General features: G+C 47.8%; 1 protein-coding gene across 1 annotated transcript in view; it reads right to left on the reverse strand.

Moving 5' to 3' along the window:
- Nucleotides 1-20,573, reverse strand: part of IQGAP1 (IQ motif containing GTPase activating protein 1) — a 108,454-nt gene extending 87,881 nt beyond the window's left edge. Inside the window, exons 1-2 of the mRNA XM_062206288.1 lie at nucleotides 20,440-20,573; nucleotides 18,425-18,524 (exon numbers count right to left, since the gene is read on the reverse strand). Of these exons, the coding sequence (XP_062062272.1) occupies nucleotides 18,425-18,524; nucleotides 20,440-20,494 (155 nt within the window). The 5' untranslated portion in view covers nucleotides 20,495-20,573. The remainder of the gene's footprint in view (nucleotides 1-18,424; nucleotides 18,525-20,439) is intronic.
- Nucleotides 20,574-22,012: the final 1,439 nt, after the last annotated feature.

The raw sequence follows: 22,012 nt of genomic DNA on the forward strand, positions 1-22,012 counted from the left end.
TTAGCAGACTACTTTGCAGTACAGTAGGAGGTTAGGAGGTGTTATTTGGTACCAAGAGGTAGAAAGAGACAGGAACAACTCTGAAGGCGCACAAAAGAATGAGACACACATGTCCCACATGCTTTCCCTTCTCTCATATTATTTCAGCTTATCTTGGAAAACCAGCCATAAAACAACTGCTCCCTCATCTAAACTCTCACACACTGACTGGCAATCACATAAGGCCTGTGACACTCAGACCTCTCATTCTTTGAGGTTGAGCAACTTCTCAAACGTTTGCGCCCTATCAATTAACCTGCAAACTTCCTGCTTTATGTCCTTTCCAGTTCTACCGATGTCCTAAACAATGCGGGAGCTCAGGAATCTTGTTTTTCATTTTTTAACTTGCTTTAACATACTGTTTTGTGTTATTGGGTGAATATTTCCCAATTTTTTTAGCCATAGCAGAAAAAAATGAACAATGGAATATTATCAAGTCATTGAAAATAAAAATAGCTTTTAATAACGCAGGAAATGAAAATAAAAATTACTTTTAAATAACTTGAGAAAACACTTAGGTTAGAACATAATAACAACCTTACATTAAACTGTTAAGTCTACACTTGAAAATATTCTGTAACAGATTTTCCCAAAACAGCTCAAATCTGTTCTGGAAATTTCTTTTCTTTTTTTTAAAAGATTGTTTATTTGGAAATGTCTTACTGTTAGAAGCTCCCTGGTACCACACATGATAACTGCCCGCTCCTTCCACTTCTCGGGAGCTTTTTCGCAGCAAAATGTTAACAGAGTTCAATGGATTCCTGTACTACATCCTGGCTCCGCTCCCCCCAAGTCTTGTTCCCCATTCTGCAGCTCAGTCCTCTCCGTTACTCCTTCCAGACCTCTTAATATTCTCGTCACACTCGTCCAGCACGCTCCGGTCCTGGAGTAGTCACCCAGGCTTCTCACACTGCGGGTGGAGAAGAATCCTAACTCACCTACCAGCAGGGCTTGCTGTGGGTATGAAAGACCCACCACCAGCCTCCACCCTGCTCAGGGCTGTCGGTCCCTCTCAAAGCTCGGCCTCCTGAGCAGAACACCAGCTGCAGGCCCGTCTTCTCCTCTGCTGCAGGTACATTCCTATTAGTGAGTCGATGAACACCTCAGGTTTCTTTCATTTTGTCTTCTTTTCCTATTAATGCGATTCCCATTAATGCTGTTTTCCTCCCTATCCTGTACTTAAGGCTTTTTTAAAAAAAGATTTATTTAGGGCCGGTGCCACGGCTCAATAGGCTAACCCTTCGCCTGTGGCGCCGGCACACCAGGTTCTAGTCCCGGTCCAGGCGCCGGATTCTGTCCCGGTTGCCCCCCTTCCAGGCCAGCTCTCTGCTGTGGCCCGGGAGTGCAGTGGAGGATGGCCCAAGTCCTTGGGCCCTGCACCCGCATGGGGGACCAGGAGAAGCACCTGGCTCCTGGCTTCAGATCAGCGCGGTGCGCCGGCTGCGGCGGCCATTGGAGGGTGAACCAACGGCAAAAAGGAAGACCTTTCTCTCTGTCTCTCTCTCTCTCTCTCACTGTCCACTCTGCCTTTCAAAAAAAAAAAAAGATTTATTTATTTATTTGAAATGTAGAGTTACAGGAGAAAGAGAGAGGGAGGAAGACACAGGGATCTTCCATCTGCTGGTTCACTCCCCAAACAGCTGCAATGGCCGGGGCTGGGACATAAGGAAGCCAGGACCTTCCAGGTCTCCCATGTGGGTGCAGGGGCCCAAGCACTTGGACCATCTTCCACTCTTTCCCAGGCCATAGCAGAGAGCTGGATAGGAAGTGGAGCAGCCAGGACTCGAACCTGCACCCATATGGGATGCCGGCTATGCCACAACACTGGTTCATCATTAGATTCAGGATATTTGGAAAACAGAATCTGCCATGCAGTCTATCAACCATCCCCCCCTCCCAACAAACCAAATTTGATTGATACATCATTGATGCCGTCATAACTGCCCCCCAAAAAATGTTCCACAGTGCCCGGTGTTATGCTGCAGGTTAACAACACAGTTTGCAACACTGGCATCCCATATTAGGGTGCTGGCTTCAGTCCCTGCTACTCTGCTTCCAATCCAGCTGCCTGCTAATCCACCTGGGAAAGCATCGGACCATGGCTCCAAGTGCCTGTGATCCTGCCACACGTGTGGGAGACCTTGATGGAGTTCCTGGACAGCTTGTATGCATTAAAAGCCTAGTAGCTCTTTTTATTACTGAGATAAAATTCATAATATGAGTATATAATTTTTAATCCTTTTTAAAGCAGGCAATACTGTGGCTGCTAGTATATTCACAGTATTGCGCAACCATCACACTATCTAATCCCAGAACACTTTCACCACGCAAAAACAAACCTCACCCATTCAGCAGTCACTCCCGTCTAGCAGCTCTTCTTGAATCTGGTTTATTCAACTAGCTATAAATCTTCTTAATGACATCACCATCTAGATCAAATTTATCTAATCTGTCTGCAAAAGTATCACGATTGGGGCTGGCAATGTGGCACAATGGGTTAAGCCGTGAACAACGCTGGCGTAGTAATTGGCCCCTGTACCCACATGGGAAATTTGGAAGAAGCCCTTAGCTCTGGCCTGGTCCAGCCTGAGCAGCTGTGGTCATTTGGGGAATGAACCAGAGGATGGAAGCTAGTTCTTTCTCTTTAACTCAGCCTTTCAAATAAATTAATTAATTTTTTTTTTTTTTTGACAGGCAGAGTGGACAGTGAGAGAGAGACAGAGAGAAAGGTCTTCCTTTTTGCCGTTGGTTCACCCTCCAATGGCCGCCGCGGAAGGCGTGCTGCGGCCGGCACACCGCGCTGATCCGATGGCAGGAGCCAGGTGCTTCTCCTGGTCTCCCATGGGGTGCAGGGCCCAAGCACTTGGGCCATCCTCCACTGCACTCCCTTGCCACAGCAGAGAGCTGGCCTGGAAGAGGGGCAAGCGGGACAGGATCGGTGCCCCAACCGGGACTAGAACCCGGTGTGCCGGCGCCGCAAGGCGGAGGATTAGCCTATTGAGCCACGGCGCTGGCCTAATAAATTAATTTTTTTTAAAAAGTATCACAAAGCACCGTTTGAAATGCTTTGCTGAAATCTTTTCTCTGGCTCCCCAATCTGATGACCACGTCCACGAGGAAGTGATGGTGCAGCCACGTGGCTTCACTCAGCACACACACACTGGCTCAGAAGCATCACTCCTTTCTCGTTCAGTGTTCTAAGTTACCTAGCTGTTTGCCAGTGTACTCTGGAAATCTGCAAGACTTACACTTTGCCAGAAACTAGTTCACTACATATCCGAATGATTGACATCTATCCTCTTTTCCTTTTTAATTTTTAAAAATTATTATTTATTTGAGAGACAGAAAAGAGAGAGTCCTCATCCACTGGCTTACTTCTCAGATGGCAGGGGCCCAGGCAGTAATGATGCCAGGAGCTGACGTGTTTTCCAGGTATCCCATGGGTGGCAGGAATCCAACCACCTGAACCATCACTGCTTTCTCCCAGGGTCTGCATTAGCAAGAAGCTGGACACAGGAGCTGGAGCTGGGAATCACTAGGCTAAATGCTGTTCCCTTCTTTTCCCTTGTAACAATTAGTACATTTGCACTTCCCCATTCTTTTTTTGGTTAGGCAATACTCCCTCATTTTCAAAGACTACACTGTGGGCTTCACAGTGCCTTACAGATCGCTGACCGCAGCCCAGCAATTACACCTACCCAATTAGCACAACGGCAGCCTTAATCTGAGCTCAATAAACCAAGAACATGCAAACTCAAACGAAGAATGAAAAGAAATTACGCTAAGACACAAAACAATTGAGAGCTGACCACGGATATGTCCTAAGTTCTTACCTGATATAGTCCCTCAAATCTAACTCTGATAGAGAACACTGTTTTTCTCAAACCAGAAAAACCTGGGACACCAGTCCTAAAATGGTCGTGTGAGGAAGCAGTCACATAATAAGCCAGGTATTCTCTCCCCTGGAGACTCAGAACGTACAACTCCAGATAAGGATTCTATGTACTCACCAGTTAAAAGATCTAATTTGATTTAATCCAGATTACTGAAACTTGTTTTCCCTCTAAATCCTTTCTTCCTTAACAGTACAGTGTTCATTGATAGAATATGCCTCAATTTTTTTTTTTTTTTTAATGATATACATGGCCGGCGCCATGGCTTAACAGGCTAATCCTCCGCCTTGTGGCGCCGGCACAACAAGTTCTAGTCCCGGTCAGGGCGCCAGATTCTGTCCCAGTTGCCCCTCTTCCAGGCCGGCTCTCTGCTATGGCCCGGGAAGGCAGTGGAGGATGGCCCTACTGCTTGGGCCCTGCACCCCATGGGAGACCAGGATAGGCTCCTGGCTTCGGATCAGTGCGGTGCACCGGGCGCGGCGGCCATTGGAGGGTGAACCAATGGCAAAGGAAGACCTTTCTCTCTGTCTCTCTCTCTCTCTCTCTCACTGTCCACTCTGCCTGTCAAACAAACAACAAACAAAAAATGATATACAAAGTCAGCCACAGTTTTTGAAATCCTAACCTGTACTCTCCTCAGCACAAAGGCTAAATGATGTTGGCCTGGCAAGTCTGCTCACCTCTGCAGTCTTCATGTCAAAGCAGCTTTCTCAAAGCCGACTTCCTTACGCATTATCAATCTGTTGAACATGACAATGCAACCTGCTTGAACTCACTCTGGAAAACTCTACCCAATTTTCCTAAGAGGATATTTAAGCCATGTGTCACAAATCTAAAAAATGGGAGCTGTCTGGTTCTGGGGAAAAAAAAAATCCAGATCTCAGTTTGTGTACTGGAGATCGGCACACTCCAGAGCACGTTCCCCAGAGAGCAGCCGCTGTCGCTCAGCCAAGACAGAGTCCAGACGTCACCGGAGGGAAAACTGCCTCACTGCTCAGCAGACTCCAAGCAGAGCAGGACTCTCTGCATCCTAAAAATACCCGGAGGAAACATGGGGGAATGTCTTCCTATAGTCTCAGTACAGACAAAGACTTTCTATAAATGATTCTTTTAAAACCCGAAAGCCGAAAATAGAAGATTAATAAATTCAAACACTGCACATGAGTCAGAAATTAAAGAATCAGAATATTTACAACACATATGGATGCAAAGGGCTGACTTCCCCAATATGAAAAGAGCTGTTAGAAACCAATAAAAAAAGATTATTACTCTCACAGAAAATGAGCAAAGCAGTCTGCCAAAACAGCTCAGAAAAGGAAATACAATGGCTTTTAAACACATGGAAAGACAGTCACTTCATTCATGACTAAATAATCAAAAATGAAACTACAAGGAAATACCATTGTCATCCATGAAATTGGCAAAGATGTTTAGAAACTTGTAATACTCCGGGCTGCTGAAACTACTGACAGACACATGAACCAGCGCCGCCTCCAAGGACAGCAGATTGGCGATCTTTACCAAACCAAATGGGCATCTTCCCTTTAACACAGAAATTCACTCTCAGAAATTGAGCCTGCAGAAATACTCTCACACACACACACACACACGCAGGTGTACACACAAAGTTGCTAACCAACACACTGTTTACAGCAGCAGGAGCTGGGGAATGCCCACTGATGGTTAAATTCATAACTGAAAACTAGCAACTCTGAAAAGTAAAAATGAGACACTCTACTGTAGCCATGGCAAGATGTAGAGTGTGCTACTTCTCCTAAATGAAGAAATCAAGGTAATCCCAAATATCTCCGGGAGGATTCGCAATCACTTATCAGTGGGCGGAGGGAGAAACAGCCTCCTTCCCCCTCGCGCCCTTGCACGGCCTCTGATTATGCTTCATGTCCATGCACTGAAAAATGTTTTAAATTCAAATTTTTTTGATTAAGACCAAATCTGTTTAAAAATATTTTTATGGGAATTTTCAAATTTTTAAAGGAAAAAAATCCCCAAAGTTAAACCATTGTCAAGCCCTATCTTTTCACACTATCAAGGATCAACAGAGCAAAGTCTTCAGGGCAAAAAATGTTGTTATAATAGTCATGTGAGTAGAAGGTAATTTTTGCTTACTTTTAGCTATTTCAAAGGTCATCGGAGACATATACATTATTTCCAATAAAATGCCAATTGCCTATGAAACTTTCTATTTAACTTTTTATCATTGTCTTTAATGATCGGAGGTTATTTTCATCTTTTCAATGTTTCTTTTTCTCAGTTTGCCCCATTTCCTCATTCATTCCACATCAGCGTGTAGGATCACCAATTAATCCAAGCAACGGTCTGATACTTTGTAACGTGACGGATAAACACCTACCTCAATAACAGTATTCCCTTCTACTATAAAAATCTCACAGCTCTTCTGAGAGCCCAGCACGCTCTCAGTCCCCAGACATCTGCCCCAACAGGAGCCCAGCCCTGGGCTGGCAGCTGCCGCTCCAATGTTCCTTCTGCTTTTCATTACGATTTCCAGTGAGTCAGCAGGAAGGTATTCTGAGTCAAGAAGTAAAAGAAGCCTTTAGACAGGCTCTCCTCCGCCCACAACCCCCAAAATACCGTTCTTGCCAAATGATCCAAGGCAACTTCCAGTCCAATTGCCACTCCTGTCTGTAGAAGGTCACTACTTCACAAACAAGAAATCTGTAGGAAGGAACACCTTTATACACAGAATCCAAAGCAGGCACCAGGTAATGAAGAAGAAAAAAATCAGGACGAGTCCAACAATCCAGCTAAACTCAACAGTGTGTGAGACAGAGCTGGAGACTGGTCTTCACACTGAGTGGCTGCAATGAGAAACGTGACAGAGCTCCAGTTTGCTCAGCCCTAAGAGAGAGGCAGACCACTGAATGTCCTTGGCCCCGGCGGACTCGGGATTGGACTCGGAGTCCCTTCAGTGCCTGCGGAGCTTAACAGCACTAGTGATGGTGTCACACAGACTTGGGCCTGAATTCCAGATAGTTGAGACAAATGATACTTACTTGTCCTCTCTTTAAAATAAAAATAGCACCTATCTCACAGTGAACTTCATCATCTTTCACCACAAATTAGTGGTGGTTCCTCTTGTTGCCACTATCTGTAGAAGCAGCAGGTTACTCGGTGGTTGAGAGCTAGGACTCTGGAGCAACCACTTCTTAGATGAGTTAATTGACATTCTGATCTGTTAAATGCAAATAATAAGCACTCCTCGGGGCTTCAGGAGAAGCTGATCAGATAAAGCACATAAGTGCTTATCACGCAGTGATGCTCAGCCTGAAGATGCCACTGAGGAAGGAGGAGGACGTCAGGGCAGGACACTGACTCTGAGACACACAGGAAACACGCAGATCACGATGGGCGCACAAATCGCAGGATTCTGCTTGTTGTCTTGGGGTGAGCGGGAGCTTCCTCTTAGCTGCTTAAAGGTTAAAGCATTGAGGTTTCTATGACACAATGCCTTACTGAAATACCAAATCTTTCCAACATACAACTATAAAGAAAAAAAAAAGTAAACTCTTCAAAATAAGCCATTAACCAAATTTTTTATTTATATGTTTTAGATTTGACTCACCACAGTCAAACCACACAGAGGAACCTTCTAGAAGAAAGATCATCAGAGTCCTGATCTGATCAGGTAGGCCACAAGCACTACACTACACTTCCACCCCCACTTCACTCAACTTGCTCAAGAACATTGGTCTCTAGGCAACCAAGTTCCCAATCAAACAAACAGCCCCAGTGATATGAATCACTTCCGGATGGTCTCACTGTGCCTACCAGCACTTTCTTTCACAAATACTTCTTGTTAAGGGGTTTACTTAGCAGTCCCAACTGGAAACAGCCAAGTCTATCCAACACCATATGGCTCAAAAATGTCCAAAGCAGGTTCTTCTGCCAACAGATCGCTATGTCGTGAAGCAGAAGGAATGATCCAGAAATCAGAGTCACCATGCAGAGCCAAAACATGACACTCCTAGTACATGCCAACTTGGGTCCTCAGATGTATTTTTATTATTTTGGTATTAGGGGCTTTAAAATATACAAGCACAAGTATCACTCTGACCATGAGACCAAAAGAAAGCATATGCCAAATCAGGTCAAACTAACTGGCCACTCAGTAGTCAGCCTCTCCCACCCCTGACTGCTGCACAATCTGTACCCTTAGCTGGCCACTTAGCACTGCTCTCCCGTGGCCACATCTGCCCCACCACCTTCTGAATGAGAATGGCTGAAGGATTCCACCCAACTCTCTTGGCTACTCCCTCCTTTTCCCCACAGGGAAAGAATATGTGCCACACTACTCTTCATGAACTGCACAGAGACCATTCAGTCAAATTATTAACAACAGAGAGGAGAGGACCTAATAGTTCAAAATGAAAACGACAATCGAACAGCAACTGCCATTCACAAAACCCAGGAAAAGAATCGGAACTGTAGAAAATCGAGTCAACGAAACAAAAGGTAAATGTATGTGAAACACACACCTAGAATAAACACTTTACATGAGTTTTGTTGAATCATCATTGTTATGGTTTAACCTAAACAAGCGAAATGAAGAACAGTCATAAGAGAGACCATGAAGGTCTAACCCCCAAGACAGTACTAATGAATCAGAACTAATTATTAAAGGTATAAGGGACAATTTCCTAAAGCTAAAGTAAACAAAAAAGATACTATCAATCAAGAAGAGTCTCCACATTACTGGCTAAATTACTAAGCCAATATCAACTCTAATATGTAACTTGGGGAAAGATTTATACTTTAAGGAATTCTACAAGTTTCAAATCGCAAAGGAAACACAAAAAAAATCAAGTTCCATGGAACTAAACTTAACCTAGCTTCAGACGTTGTTTCTCAGTAATAGGAAGTCCAAGAAAATGAAGTCATAGATATTTTCTCAACAAGAAAAAATACAGTTCACCATAATGGAATAAAAGGTTCAGGAGTATAACAATAAGTGATTTAATATTTGACAAAACAGCCACCAACTGCTACCACATAGAAAAAATATGGTTTGTACATTGTATCAGAATGTTATCTGAAGACTCAGATTCTTAAAAAATTAAACCATGAATAAACAATCACCCCGCACCCATGTGGGAGACCTAGAAGAAGCTCCTCACTCCTGGCTTTGTCCTGGCCCAACCCTGGCAGTTGTGGCCATTTGGGGACCTCTCTGTTTCTTCTTGTTCTGTAACTCTGCCTTTAAATGAATGAAATAAATCTTAAAAAAAAAAAAAAAAAAAAAAAAAAGCAATGAAGACTGAAGGGGTGGATGTTTAGCACAGTGGTTAAGTTGCTGCTTGGGACGCCCACATCCTACATCAGAGGGCCTGGGTTCGAGTCCTGGCTCTACTACCAGTTCCAGCTTCCTGTTAGTGCACACCCTGGGTGGTAGCAGGTGATGGCTCAACTTGCTGGGTCCTTGCCACGCATGTGGGAGATCCAGATTTAGTGTCTGGCTCCTGGCTTAGGCTCAACTCCGGCTGTTGTGGATGTTTCGGGTGTAACTGACAGGTAAAATCAGGCAGCGCCTTTGACAATTTCCTTCTAACCAATGTGAAGAGTTTGAGGAGGAGGTTGGAAATAATACCTGGGGGCTAGGAAAAGACATAGAGAAGCAATGGAGAAAATTGTATGAAGAAATGGAAAAAAGAAAACAAGAAGAAGAGGCCAAGAAGAAAAAGGAAAAGGAGGAGGAAGAGAAAGACGACATCTGGGGACATAATGGAGAGGACTTGGAAGAGGAACCAGGAAGTGATGGGCAGATGCCAGGAGGGGTGCTCAAAGAGCATTTCTATGTGAAAATGAGAGTTCTGGTTGACCAGAAGGATGAACTGGAACTGGGGGGAAATGTTTACAAGGGTGGCAAAATTTGGGAAGCAAAATAATTTGCTCTTTTTGAATAAACTTTGGATTTGTATTTCGATCCCCCTCCCAAAGAAAACTGTCAATATAAAACAAAATTTTAGCAAGGTTTTAGGGACATTAATCTAGGCTTTGAATTGATAAAACAAATAATAAACAGAAAGATTAACATTTATGTCCCGTAATATTTTAAAACAATTTTTATGGGGCTACCACTGTGGTGCAGCAGGTTAAACAGCCTGCAGCACCGGCATCCCATATGGGTGCCAGTTTGAGTCCTGGCTGCTCCATTTCCAATCCAGCTCCCTGCTAGTGTGCCTGGGAGAACAGCAGAAGAATGGCCCCAGTCCTTGGGCCCCTGCACCCACATGGGAGACCCAGAAGAATCTCCTGTCTCCTGGCTTCAGATCAGCTCAGTTCTGGCTGTTGTGGCCATGTGGGGAGTGAACCAGCATATGGAAGATTCCCCTCCCCCTCCCATCGCCACTTCTCTCTGTAACTCTTTCAAATAAATAAATCTTTAAAAAATAATTTGTATGCCTTCACACTGCATTAACCCAAGAATCTTTTAAATTGTTTTTAAAGATTTATTTGTTTATTTGAAAGGCACAGTTACAGAGAGAGAGGGAGAGACAGAGAAGAGAGAGATGTTCCACCTGCTAGCTCACTGCCCAAATGGCAGTTACAGCCAAGGCTGGGCCAGGAGGAAGCCAGAAGCTCGGAACTCCACCCAGGTCTCCCACACGGGTAGCAGGGGCTCCAGTAGTTGAGCCATCATCTGCTGCCTCCCAGACACATTAGCAGAGAGCTGGACTGGAAGCGGAGCAGCTGGGACTTGAACACACACTCTGATAAGGGATGCATGCAGCTGTCACAAGCTGCAGCTTAACCCACTGCACCACATCGCCCATCCTAAATACACCATAAAACTGAAAACCGGGGGCTGGCGCTGTGGTGTAGCGGGCAGAGCTGCCACCTGCAGTGCTGGCATCCCATGTGGGCACTGGTTCAAGTCCTGGCTGCTCCACTTCTGAGCCAGTTCTCTGCTGTGGCCTGGAAAAGCAGTGGAGGATGGCCCAAGTCCTTGGGTCCCTGTACCCATGTGGGAGGCCCAGAGGAAGTTCCTGGTTCCTGGCTTCGGATCAGTGCAGCTCTGGTGGTTGTGGCCATCTGGGGAGTGGGCCAGTGGCTGGAAGATCTCTCTCTCTCTCTGTTTCTCTGCCTCAGCCTCTCTGTAACTCTGCCATTCTAATTAAATAAATAAATCTTAAAAAAAAAAAAAAAAAAAACCTGAAAACTGTACAGTGGAAAAAATAAAATGGAAATTCAAGGAAAAGTGTTTCCAGCAAATATGACAGGTCAACATGCATATTACAAGAGAACTCGGAAAAATTAACATCATGACACCAGAAGACAGCCAAATGATAAATAGAAAAAATTCATAAGAAAAATTGATAAGTAAATACATAGGAAAATGCTTAATCTCTCTAGCAATCAAAGCAATGTGACTTTCAACTAGAATAAACCTAAGTAAATTATGGACATCATGCAGCCACTGAAAATAGTAATCAAGACAATATAGCAATTTTAAAACCTGGATGTTATTAAGAATCTATTTAGGGGCCGGCGTGGTGGCGCACTTGGTTAATCCTCTGCCTGCGGTGCCGGCATTCCATATGGGCGCCAGGTTCTAGTCCCGGCTGCTCCTCTTCCAGTCCAGCTCACTGCTGTGGCCCGGGAAGACAGTAGAGGATGGCCCAAGTGCTTGGGCCCCTGCACCCACGTGGGAGACCAGGAAGAAGCACCTGGCTCCCGGCTCCTGGCTTCGGATCAGCGCAGCTCCGACTGCGGAGGCCATTTGGGGAGTGAATCAACGGAACGAAGACCTTTCTCTCTGTCTCTCTCTCTCACTGTCTATAACTCTACCTGTCAAATAAATAAATAAAAATCTTAAAAAAAAAAAAAAGACTGTTTATACAGTTTTCTCTTGTTCTTGATCCCTCCCCTTTTTCTCTATTATAAAACTCATTAGCATTTTAAATATACAATATGGCATTAAATGAAAAAAAGAAAAATCCTCACACCCTTCGCCCCATTCCACTGCCTGGGAGCGTTGTTTCTGGTATTCCCTTTCAGGTAAAAACTTAAGTCCATGATGAAAAACCTAGGACTCCCAACCTTGTAGAACTTTCAAAGTACCCAGAAAACTCCCCAGAAATGTGTACTGGGGCTTTACCATCTTAATTCTGTGTTACCTTCAGGGCCAGGATAAAGAATACACGGAGTGCCTCCATCATAGCAACGCTGTCCAACCCACACTGCTCCCACTCTGCGAAACACAAGTGTGGGCTCACCCGTGAGTGCAAAAATAGCAGAGCTCACACCTGCCAGAACTGAAAGCCTCACTCCTCGTTTCACCCAGATATCTCAACAATCAAAACTCTCGAAGGCACGTTATTGACACTTTCTGAAATTCAATCTTATTAAGCACTAGAAGTATTATGAGTACACAGTCATATGACATTTTAGAATAATGACAGCTACTAACTGATTGCCTAATACTCCGCAGACTACTCTCCACATTTCTTAACTGCAAATTTTGCTTAAGTGTCTCAGCTACTGGGCTTTGGTGGCCACACTAGGAACTAACACTCCCACTTATAACATTGTTACTATGTGAAAAAGCACTTAGTTTCAACCACTTTAACAAATACACTCTTAAATACACCCACTTCTGAAGATGGAGTCTGTCCAAGGCAGCTGTGCTACACTTTCATAGCCAAGGACCTAGGCTCTCGTCCCCATTTTAACAGTTCAGAATGAATCTCACCCACACTTCCCCTTGATAGCTCTGAGAACTTACATCCAGCTCCCAGTTGCAATGCACCATTACCCATTAAGTCCCAAGTGTTCAATTCTGCAACTATTTCATTGACCTCTATTTCCAAGTTACCGTGAGTGGTGTGTTTATTGCTCAGTTTAAGTCTTTACAGGTTCCCTACATATACAACAGGACATCATGGGTTAAACAACCACATGCTAGAAGCCCTGAGTCACATTGGTTTTCTTGAGATTACATCTTGCGTCAACCTCAGAAAAGCGATCCCCTCAACCTTATTCCAGTGTTGTTTCTCTGTCAGAAGATTCTAGAAGCTGGTGGGCAAGCTCTTCTTTCAGCCCCCTTGCCTATCCACTGTGTCTTCTTGCCCCTAGGCAGACTATAATGACCACAGAATGCCAGCCTGGAAGGATCCAGAAGTCCCTGGAATTCTGATATGGTTTAGAGGGAGATGTAGACCTGAAGGGGCCCATCCCAGAAAATGTTTTCTCTGCCAAAAATAAAGAGAAATGCACAAAAGAGAACTGTTCTCAAGAACTGATTCTTTCCAAGATGCTTTTTCGGTTTCCCTGAATTACAGAAGGTGAAGTGCTTCTGTTTAGTGCTAAGCTCTTGTTCACACTGTGCAGTTCCCGACAGTCTCCAGGCAGACCCAGCTGTTCCTTCCCGTCTGCAGTGGGAGTGTGCCCTGGCAGAATTTTCTTCCACTTCCAGCACTACTCACTTCCTCGCCTCTGTTCCCTGAACCTTCTTCTGAGCTTTCTCTGTTACTTCCTCCTGTCCAAGACCGGAGCACCCACTATACCACATATATTTAAATGTCACTCACTCAGTTCAGTGAAATATTTATTTCTCTTACATAACTGCTCTTTAGCCTAAACATGTGCAAAACCCAATCAGAACAAAAAGATAAAACAAACCCACAGTTAAGGATAAACGTAATTTAAGTCCTTGATCCTCTGCACAGCCCTCAGCAAAGAGCCTTGAATCCTGAGACGACATTTCATTACAACAGCGTAACTTCCATATGGAAGTTACTCTCCCAACAAGGAAAGCAAAACTCTCTCCATTTTCCATTTCCCAACTACTCCCAGCATACACTTCTAAGAACTGCCCCTTATTTATAAATTCACAACTTCCCACTCAGCCTTTTGGGAAAACATACACCCACATCCATCCCACACTTGTCTTCACACACACACACACACACACACTCCCATACTCGCCGTCCCCTTGCATTCACAAGCACTCTCTACACACTCTCGTCTTTTCCCAAGAAAGAGCTCCGCTACAGTACAGAGGAAAATGGAGTACCCCAGGACTCACAATGCGGCCACTGTACTAAAAGGTGGAGCCTGCAGTAGGAGGAGTAGAGATATTATAAATAGAACTGAAGAGGGAAACCTTTTCTCCCTCCGATCTCTCTGATCTTTATTCCTGGCCTTGCAGCTGCTGCAAATCCCAGACCTTGGGGCTCCTCCAACTTGGGAGGGGTGGAGGAGATGAAGGAAACAGGACAGGGCTAACCCAAAAAGGCAAACGGGTCCCTGTGCTAAAGTGGAAAGAGGGGCTGAGGTGCATGGGAGACAACACTCAGCTCAACTAATAATGAAGACCACGTAGTCAGTCTGTGGTGCACCCAGAACACGTATTAGAGGTGGCAGCAACCACAGCAGCTCTCTTTTCTTACCATAACATTCCCAGGCTGCTTTTCTTAGTTCTCTCTAATTGATTTCCTAAATAAAGCTCTAAACAAAAAAATTACCACCTCTAAATTTTATACATTCCCTCCATAAAATGATCCAGGCACATTTCACAATGCCAGGCCAACGAGTGGTATATGCCAGGGCAATGTGCCACTATTATAACCTCCCTTGTAACTGGAGCACAAAAGAAAAAAAAGGACTATCATGAATGTCGCCACTGCCTTAGTCACTTCCTAAGTATGTAAAAGTACCCAGCTAAGGAACCTCCCAGAGGCAGGCGATTGGCTTAGCAATTAAGACGTATTGGAGTGCCCAGTTCCGCTCCCAATTCTAGTTTCCAGCTGATGTGCACCGAGACTGCAGGTGACGGCACAAGCAGCTGAGTCCCTGCCGCCCACGTGGGAGACCTGGACTGAGTTCCTAGCTCCTGGCTACAGCCTAGTCCAGACACAGATGTTGCAGGCATCTGAGAAGCAAACCAGTGTATGGGAGATCTCTTTCTCTCCATCTCTGCCTTTTAAATGATTTTTTTTTTTTTTTTAATCTCTAGGAATCACAGCCCCTGAACAGGTCTGGAAAGAAATGGGCTATGTTTTTATATTGGAAAATACCTGAAAAAGAATGTAAGAATACATGCAAATGACCTGCCTTGAGGACAAAGGGAATCTTTCTAGCCAAGCTGACCCTTCCCAGTGGAAGACAGAGTTCGACAAACCTCTTAAATCCTTCTTCTCAACTATGGGGCAGGCGAGACCACGAGAACCACTAGAGGCACTTGAAATACACAGGTGTCTGACCCTCCAGCCCAAACCTACTGAACCAGAACCTCTGTGGTAAGAACATGGGTACCCATAGTTTCTCTCTCTCCTTTTTTTTTTTTTTTTTTTTTAAGATTAGTTTTGTTTATTTGGAAGGCAGAATTATAGAGAGGGGGAGAGACAGAGAGAGAAATCTTCCATTTACTGGTTCACTCCCCCAGTGGCCACAACAGCCAAGCCAAAGCCAAGAGCTTCTTCTAGGTCTCCCACATTGGTGCAGGGGCCCAAGCACTTGGACCATCCTCTGCTGCCTTCCCAGGTGCATTAGCAGGGAGCTGGATCAGAAATGCAGCAGCTGGAACCAGAACAGGCACCCATTTGGGATGCCAGTGCTGCAGGCGACAGCTTAATCCGCTATGTCACAGGGCTGGCCCCAGCACTCCTACCCGCCTTTTTTTTTTTTTTTTTAGTTCCCCCAGGTGGTTCTAATGCACACACATACTGAGGAAACACTGTACAGAGGTCCATGTTGTGGCGTGGTGAGTTAAGCCACTTGCAATGCCGGCATCCCATATTGGAGTGATGGTTCGAATGCCCACTACTCTGCTTCCAATCCAGCTCCTGTCACCTATATGGGAAACCAGGATAGAGTTCCTGGTTCCTGACTTCAGCCTGGGCCAGACTTGGCTATTGTGTTCATTTGGGAGTGAACCAGTGGATAAAAGCGCATACTCTCTCTCTGTCTGTTGCTCTACCTTCCATATAAATAAATCTTGGGAAAAAAAAAAAAAAGTCACACAAACACTGCCGGAGGCATTTGGGAGGGTATGAAGTGGTACAGTGGTTACAGACATCACTTGAGGGGCCAGCACTGTGGCGTCGTGAGTTAAAGCCCTGGCCTGAAGCACCTCATATGGGCGCCGGTTCTATTCCCGGCTGCTCCTCTTCTGATCCAGCTCTCTGCTATGGTCTGGAAAAGCAGAAGATGGCCCACGATCTTGGGCCCTTATACCCATGTGGGAGACCTGGAAGAAAAAGCTCCTGGCTCCTGCCTTTGGATCGGTGCAGCTCCGGCCGTTGCAGCCATCTAGGGAGTGAACCAGCAGATGGAAGACCTCACTCTCTCTCTCTCTCTGTAACTCTGTCTTTAAAATAAATAAAATAAATCTTAAAAAAAAAAAAAAAAAAAACACCATTTGAGAACCCATATGGAGTGCCTGGGCTCAAGTCTCCACTCTGCTCCCAATTCCAGCTTCTCGCTAATGCATACCCTGGAAACAGCAGGTGACAGCTCAACTACTGGGTACTGCTGCACATGTAGGAGGCCTGGATTGAGCGCCATGCTTCTGGCCCAGCTGAAGGCATCTGAGTGTGCCAGCAGATGGGAGTGCTCTCACTCACTCTGCCACTCTTTCAAATAAACACATTTTACAAACCTCTTAAAAAAAAAAAAACAAAGAAAAGAAAAGAAAAAAATGAGAAGGAAGGAAGGTATGTTGGGACATTTCCTCCTCACCCCCAGGGAACCTCAACAGAATCACCATGATGCCACAGAGCACAGAAGGGTCTCCTAGAGCAGTACAGCTTTCAAATTCTTTGAATTTCCAAACTAGTAGCCAGGCCGGCGTTGTACAGCAGGCTAAGCCGCCACTTGTACATCAGAGTACCAGTTTGAGTTCTGGCTGCTACCTCCTAACATCCTTGGGAAAGCAGCAGAAGATGTGCCAAGTGCTTGGGCTCCTGCACCCACGGGGCAGAGCTCAACGGGGTTCTGGGCTCCTGGCTTTGGCCTGGACCAGCCCCAGCCACTACAGCCATTTGGGGAGGGATCCAGTAGACGAAGGCTCCCATCACTTGGCCTTTCAAATAAATCTTAAATAAGTAAATAAACTAGAAGGCCACAATTTAAGTGACAGAAGACCTAATATTATTTCTGTTCCCTTACAAACTTCATAGGAGAAAGCGTCCCCTCTTCTAACAGCACATTCATCTCTTGCTAAGTAAACTTCCATCTAGAAAGACAAGCATTCCCATCACGAATATCCCTGCCCCTGTTCCCTGAAAAGGCTTTTGGCTCAAAATAGCAGGCTGGATTCCAGAGGGCACCCAACACGCACGTTACGCCAGAGGGGCACCTGAGGGACTGCAACGGCAACTGGCTGTTGTGTTTGTTTTGTTTTAAAGGAAAGGGAAACAGCTGAAGGCTTAGTTCTGGGAGTCAAGAATGCTGGTTGTATTGTTCCACAGATTTTCCTGTCTGTTTTAACACTTTCAGAATTGTTAAAAAAAAAATACTAGTTTATTAGCACTATTTGAAATGTCCTTAATTTTCTTTTTTTTTTTTTCATTATTTAGAGAATACTTTATTAGTTCTGTAATCAAACCCACGTAGAATGACAAGTGCCTTTCATTATCCCTTGCTAGCTTTTTCCACCAGAGTTAACTTACAGAAAACGTCACCCCTAATTACATCTGTCTGTCCCGGGACCTCGCAAGGGAACACAAGCACCAGGACAAAAGAAATGAAGCACCGGGGGCATCGGCAGAAGGCAAACAGCAACTGCACCTGCGCCGGCGCTGCCTCTGTGAACAGTCTCAATGCTGCCAAGCGGATGGACCACATCCACAACACGACCCTTCTTCTTCTTCTCTTAAAGATTCATGTATTTGAAAGTAAAAGTTAGAGAGTTAGATCTTCCATTTACCAGTTCACTCCCCAGATGGCCAGGCCTGGGCCAAGCTGAAGCCAAAAGCTTCAGAAGCCTCATCCGGGTCTCCCAGGGGGGTGGCAGGGCCCCAAACACTCGGGCCATCGATCAGAAGTGGAGCCCCTGGGACAGGAACCAGTGCCCATATGGGATGCTAGCATTGCAGGTGGTGCCTTGACCCGCTGTGCCTCAATGCCAGCCCCAACAACACTACCTCCTAAGCCTGCCAGGCCAAGTACACAAGTCATAAGGGAGGGGACTCAAGTCATAGAGAAACCAAAACCAGTGAAGATTTCATAGGACTTCAAGACCAAGAACTTCAAATCCTAAAAAGACTGTTTCTCCCTCACAGATGGTAGTGCCTAAGACAGGCACCTTCAGGATAAAACTTCACAGCACCAACGTGGAAATTTCTAAGTGTTTCATGATACATGACCATCAAGGCTACTTGCTCCCATGAATAAACAGCTGACCTATACTTATTCCCTCGGCCCCCACGTCCCACCGCCGCACCTGCGGCACGCACACAGGAATACGGAACCGTATTTCCAGCAGACCGCTTCCCTCTCCCAGTCTCCTTTACCTCTTGGCTTCTTCCAAATGACAAAGGTACTCATAAGCCACATTCTGCCGTCTCCTTTCATCCATCTCCTCTGCGGTGAGTCTCTCATTATCCAGGACAGCTAAAACGCGAAAGAAAGAACCTCGTGAACCCCAAGACCGGTCACTGTCCTGAGAGGTCAGAGAAGGTGGCAGCCTTCAAATCGCTGCGAGTCACCCCCAAGGTCAGGGCAGCAGGAGGCTGTGCAGACAGCTAGATACCCTACAACGGCTTTCCTAAAAAAAGAACCATGGAGTTTCAATTATACTCATCTTGTCCTTTTTTCCAAATGCATAATACAAGTACGAACATGAACTACATTTCAGTGTAGCCTTGCAAAACACTGACTTGAAAGGCCAGCGTTGTGATGCAGCGGGTTAAGCCACCGCCTGCCATGCAGGCATCCCATACCAGAGCACAGGTTAGAGGCCCAGCTGCTCTGCTTCCCATCCAGCTCCCTGCTAATGCGCCAGGGAAAGCAGCGGAGGATGGCCCAAGTCCTTGGGCCCACGTGGGAGACTGGGATGGAGTCCATGCTCCTGGCTTAGGCCAGGCCCAGCCCCGGCAGCTGCAGCCACTTGGCAAGTGAACAGGTGGCTGGAAGCTCTCTGTCTCTCCCTTTCTCTATGTCATTTTGTCTTTCAAAATAAAACAAATCTTTAAAATGCTGACTTGCTATTTAGGCCCAATTTTGCCTTGTCTATCCGCCAGGTCCAGCCACATCATTCCCCTCTTCCACGGACACCAGAGCCTGAAGCTCTGGACCCAGCGGCCGTGACCGTTCTGAGCAGCTTACAGCCTTGGCTCACTGAAGGCCCAGCGATGAGCACTCTTTTTCAGCTGGGGAAACTGAGGCTCGGTGAGTTCAGCACGCACACACGCACACCCCAAGTGGCAGTGGCCTGGGTTCTGCAGCCTGAGAGCCTGAGGTTGAAGCAATCTGCTTCCTGCACACAAGCCAGGCTGGGGAACAAACTACAACTGCCTGGCAAGGCCTTCAAGGCCTGTCCCAGTTTTTCGGAAGCCCTTCGCCCTCTCCCCGTCCTGCCTCCCACCACGGTGCACTGCACACCACGGAGAGGCAGCGCGCACAGCGCCCGTCACCCTCCTCCCTCTGCAAGTCAGCCTCCTGCCCCACCCTGACCTTCAAGACTCCCTTCCAGCGTCCCCACCTGCGCTGGGCCGCCTTCCCCAGGCCCCTTCTCCTCACTCTGATCACCCTGAACGCCTACTTAAGCCCCTTTTATCTTTATGGCGCATTATCAGCGTGTACACCTGTCTCTCTGATTAAGAAAAAGAAAATCTTCGAAGGCAGGGCCGGGTCTTACTCATCTTTAATTTCACGAACGTGGCACAGTACCCCACGTACAACTGTCAGTGGGGGAAATCATCCTTTAAAACAATAACACAGCCTCCAGAGGATAAAATCGAGAACCCAGCGACCCCCCCAAAGCAGCAGTCAGTATCCCGCCTACAATTTAATGTCCCAGGGATGGGCTACAGAAAATGAGGAAGTCAGAGGATTTGGGGTGGTTTTTTCCTTCTTTCTTTTGAAATCCTTCCGAGGGAACTAAAGCCCCAGCAAGCTGAAGCGACTTGCTCGGGACCGCAGCTCCCGGCCAGCCGCGGGCGGGCGAGCAGGCAGCCCTCGGGCAGCACGTTCCCGCGGAGCCGGGCTGACACCGGCCCCCGGCCCCCGGGGCACGCCCTGCACCGTGCTGCCACCTCACCCAGGCCGGCTCCCCATCTCGGCCGAGCCGGGCGGCGGGAGGCGCCGGGAGGGGTCCCCCGGCCGCGGCACGGAGGCCGCCGAGGTCCTCCCCGCCGCCTCAGAGCCCGAGCAGGCGCGGGCCGGGGGCCTCGCCGTCCACCGGCCGGACCAGCGCTTCCGGGTGCGCGCGGCCCGCACCCGCCCTGCCGCACCCACCGGGGCCGAGTCCCCTCGGAGGCGGCGAGCCCGACCCCGAAGCCCCTGCACCTCGGAGCCCCTCACTCACAGCCATAGTGCGGCCGGGCCACGCCCAGCCCGTCAACCTCGTCCGCGGCGGACATGGCGGCCGAGCCCAGGTCTCTGCTGAGGAAGCGGTGAGACCTCGAAGGCGCGGGCGGCGACAGCTGCAGCGACTGCCGAGTGCGCGGGCTGCCCCGTGTCCGAGCCACGCCCCGTGCCGCCGGCCCCACCCGCAGGCCCCGCCCCGAGCCGGCGGAAACGGGCGTGGCCGTGCCCGCCGGGGCCCGCCCCGGCACCGCCCCTGGCTCCGCCCCCGCCCGGCGAGCCGCTACGTCTACCGCAGGCGGAAGGAAGGAGGCGGAGTCCGCCGGCCAATCGGGCTCGTGCAGGATTCGGCGCTGGCCGGGAAGGAGTTCCCGGGCTGCAGCCCCGCCCTGCCGGGCCGCCGCCCCACCCGCAACTCGGACTGATAGGGTCGGCGGCTGAGGAGTGGACGCCGTGGGCCGGCTGGCTTCCCCTGCTGGCCCAGCCAGCCTCCTCCGCCCCGAGGCTCGCGGTGTTGCTGTTGGACCCAAGCAGAACCCGGCGCGCTCAGTCAGGGACGCCCGGTCCCAGCCCGCGCATCTGGCCCCGGTTCCGCCCAGGGGCGCCGGCGCTCGCCGGTTCGGAACTGCGCAGGCTCTCGAGTATTTGCGGTGCGGGAGCCAACACGGGAGCGCCGCGTTTGTCCGCACGCCCTTCCTTTAGTGCCCCTGCCCCTGCTGTCTGCGAGACTCTGGGCCCCCGTCAGGGACGCCCCTTTCTCCGCGCCTGGCAGCCTGCGCTTACATTCCGGAATTCCTAGGAAAGCCGCGCTCGGCCACTCGCGCTGCCCCTCTGGCCGCCCCGAGTGGGGTCGCGCTGCCTGTAACCCGCGGTGACTTCTAAACAGACGGCCAGGAAGCCGCTCGGGACCTGTCACCTGTGGGAACCGCAGACACCTCGGATTGCACCTGTGCCCGCCGCGATCGCCATGGAGAAGTACTCGCTTCCCAGCCACGTGCGGGGCAGGCTAGCTCTGCAGCGTGTCGCCTTTGCCTGTCCCCGCTGTGATGACCCCGTGGTCGCCTCTGCCAACCGGCGCCTCACGGCGACCAGGGCTACTTCCTGAACCACAAAGGCCGTGTGCTTCCCTTTCTTCTGCTTTACCCCGTGATTGCTTCCAGAACGCGGTCCAGGTTCCTATGTAGGCCAACAAGCTTCTTCGCAGGCTGGCTGCAGCCTTTTCCATCCCGCCATTTTCAGTTTATTCACTCTTCCTTCGAACTATTAAAGTCGATAGTTAAAAAAACTTATGAGAACAAACAACCCCGCAGAAAAAAAGGGTGTGGTCTGTTATTGTTACAGAAGTCATTTCCTTTTTCAGCTTTTGAGTTCACCTTACAATTTTTATTATTCTATTACCAATCCCGTTTCAGAAACCAAACAACCGACTTCATTAATGCAACGTCTTCAGACACCTAAATTTATGTCTATAACAATACATTAAAATGTATTGTGGTGTAGCAGGTAAAGCCGCTACAACCCCAGCATCCCATATGGGTGCCGGTTCAAGTCCCAGCTGTTCCACTTTTGGAGCC

The sequence above is a fragment of the Lepus europaeus genome, chromosome 11 (genome assembly GCF_033115175.1).
Source record: "Lepus europaeus isolate LE1 chromosome 11, mLepTim1.pri, whole genome shotgun sequence".
Classification (NCBI taxonomy): domain Eukaryota; kingdom Metazoa; phylum Chordata; class Mammalia; order Lagomorpha; family Leporidae; genus Lepus; species Lepus europaeus.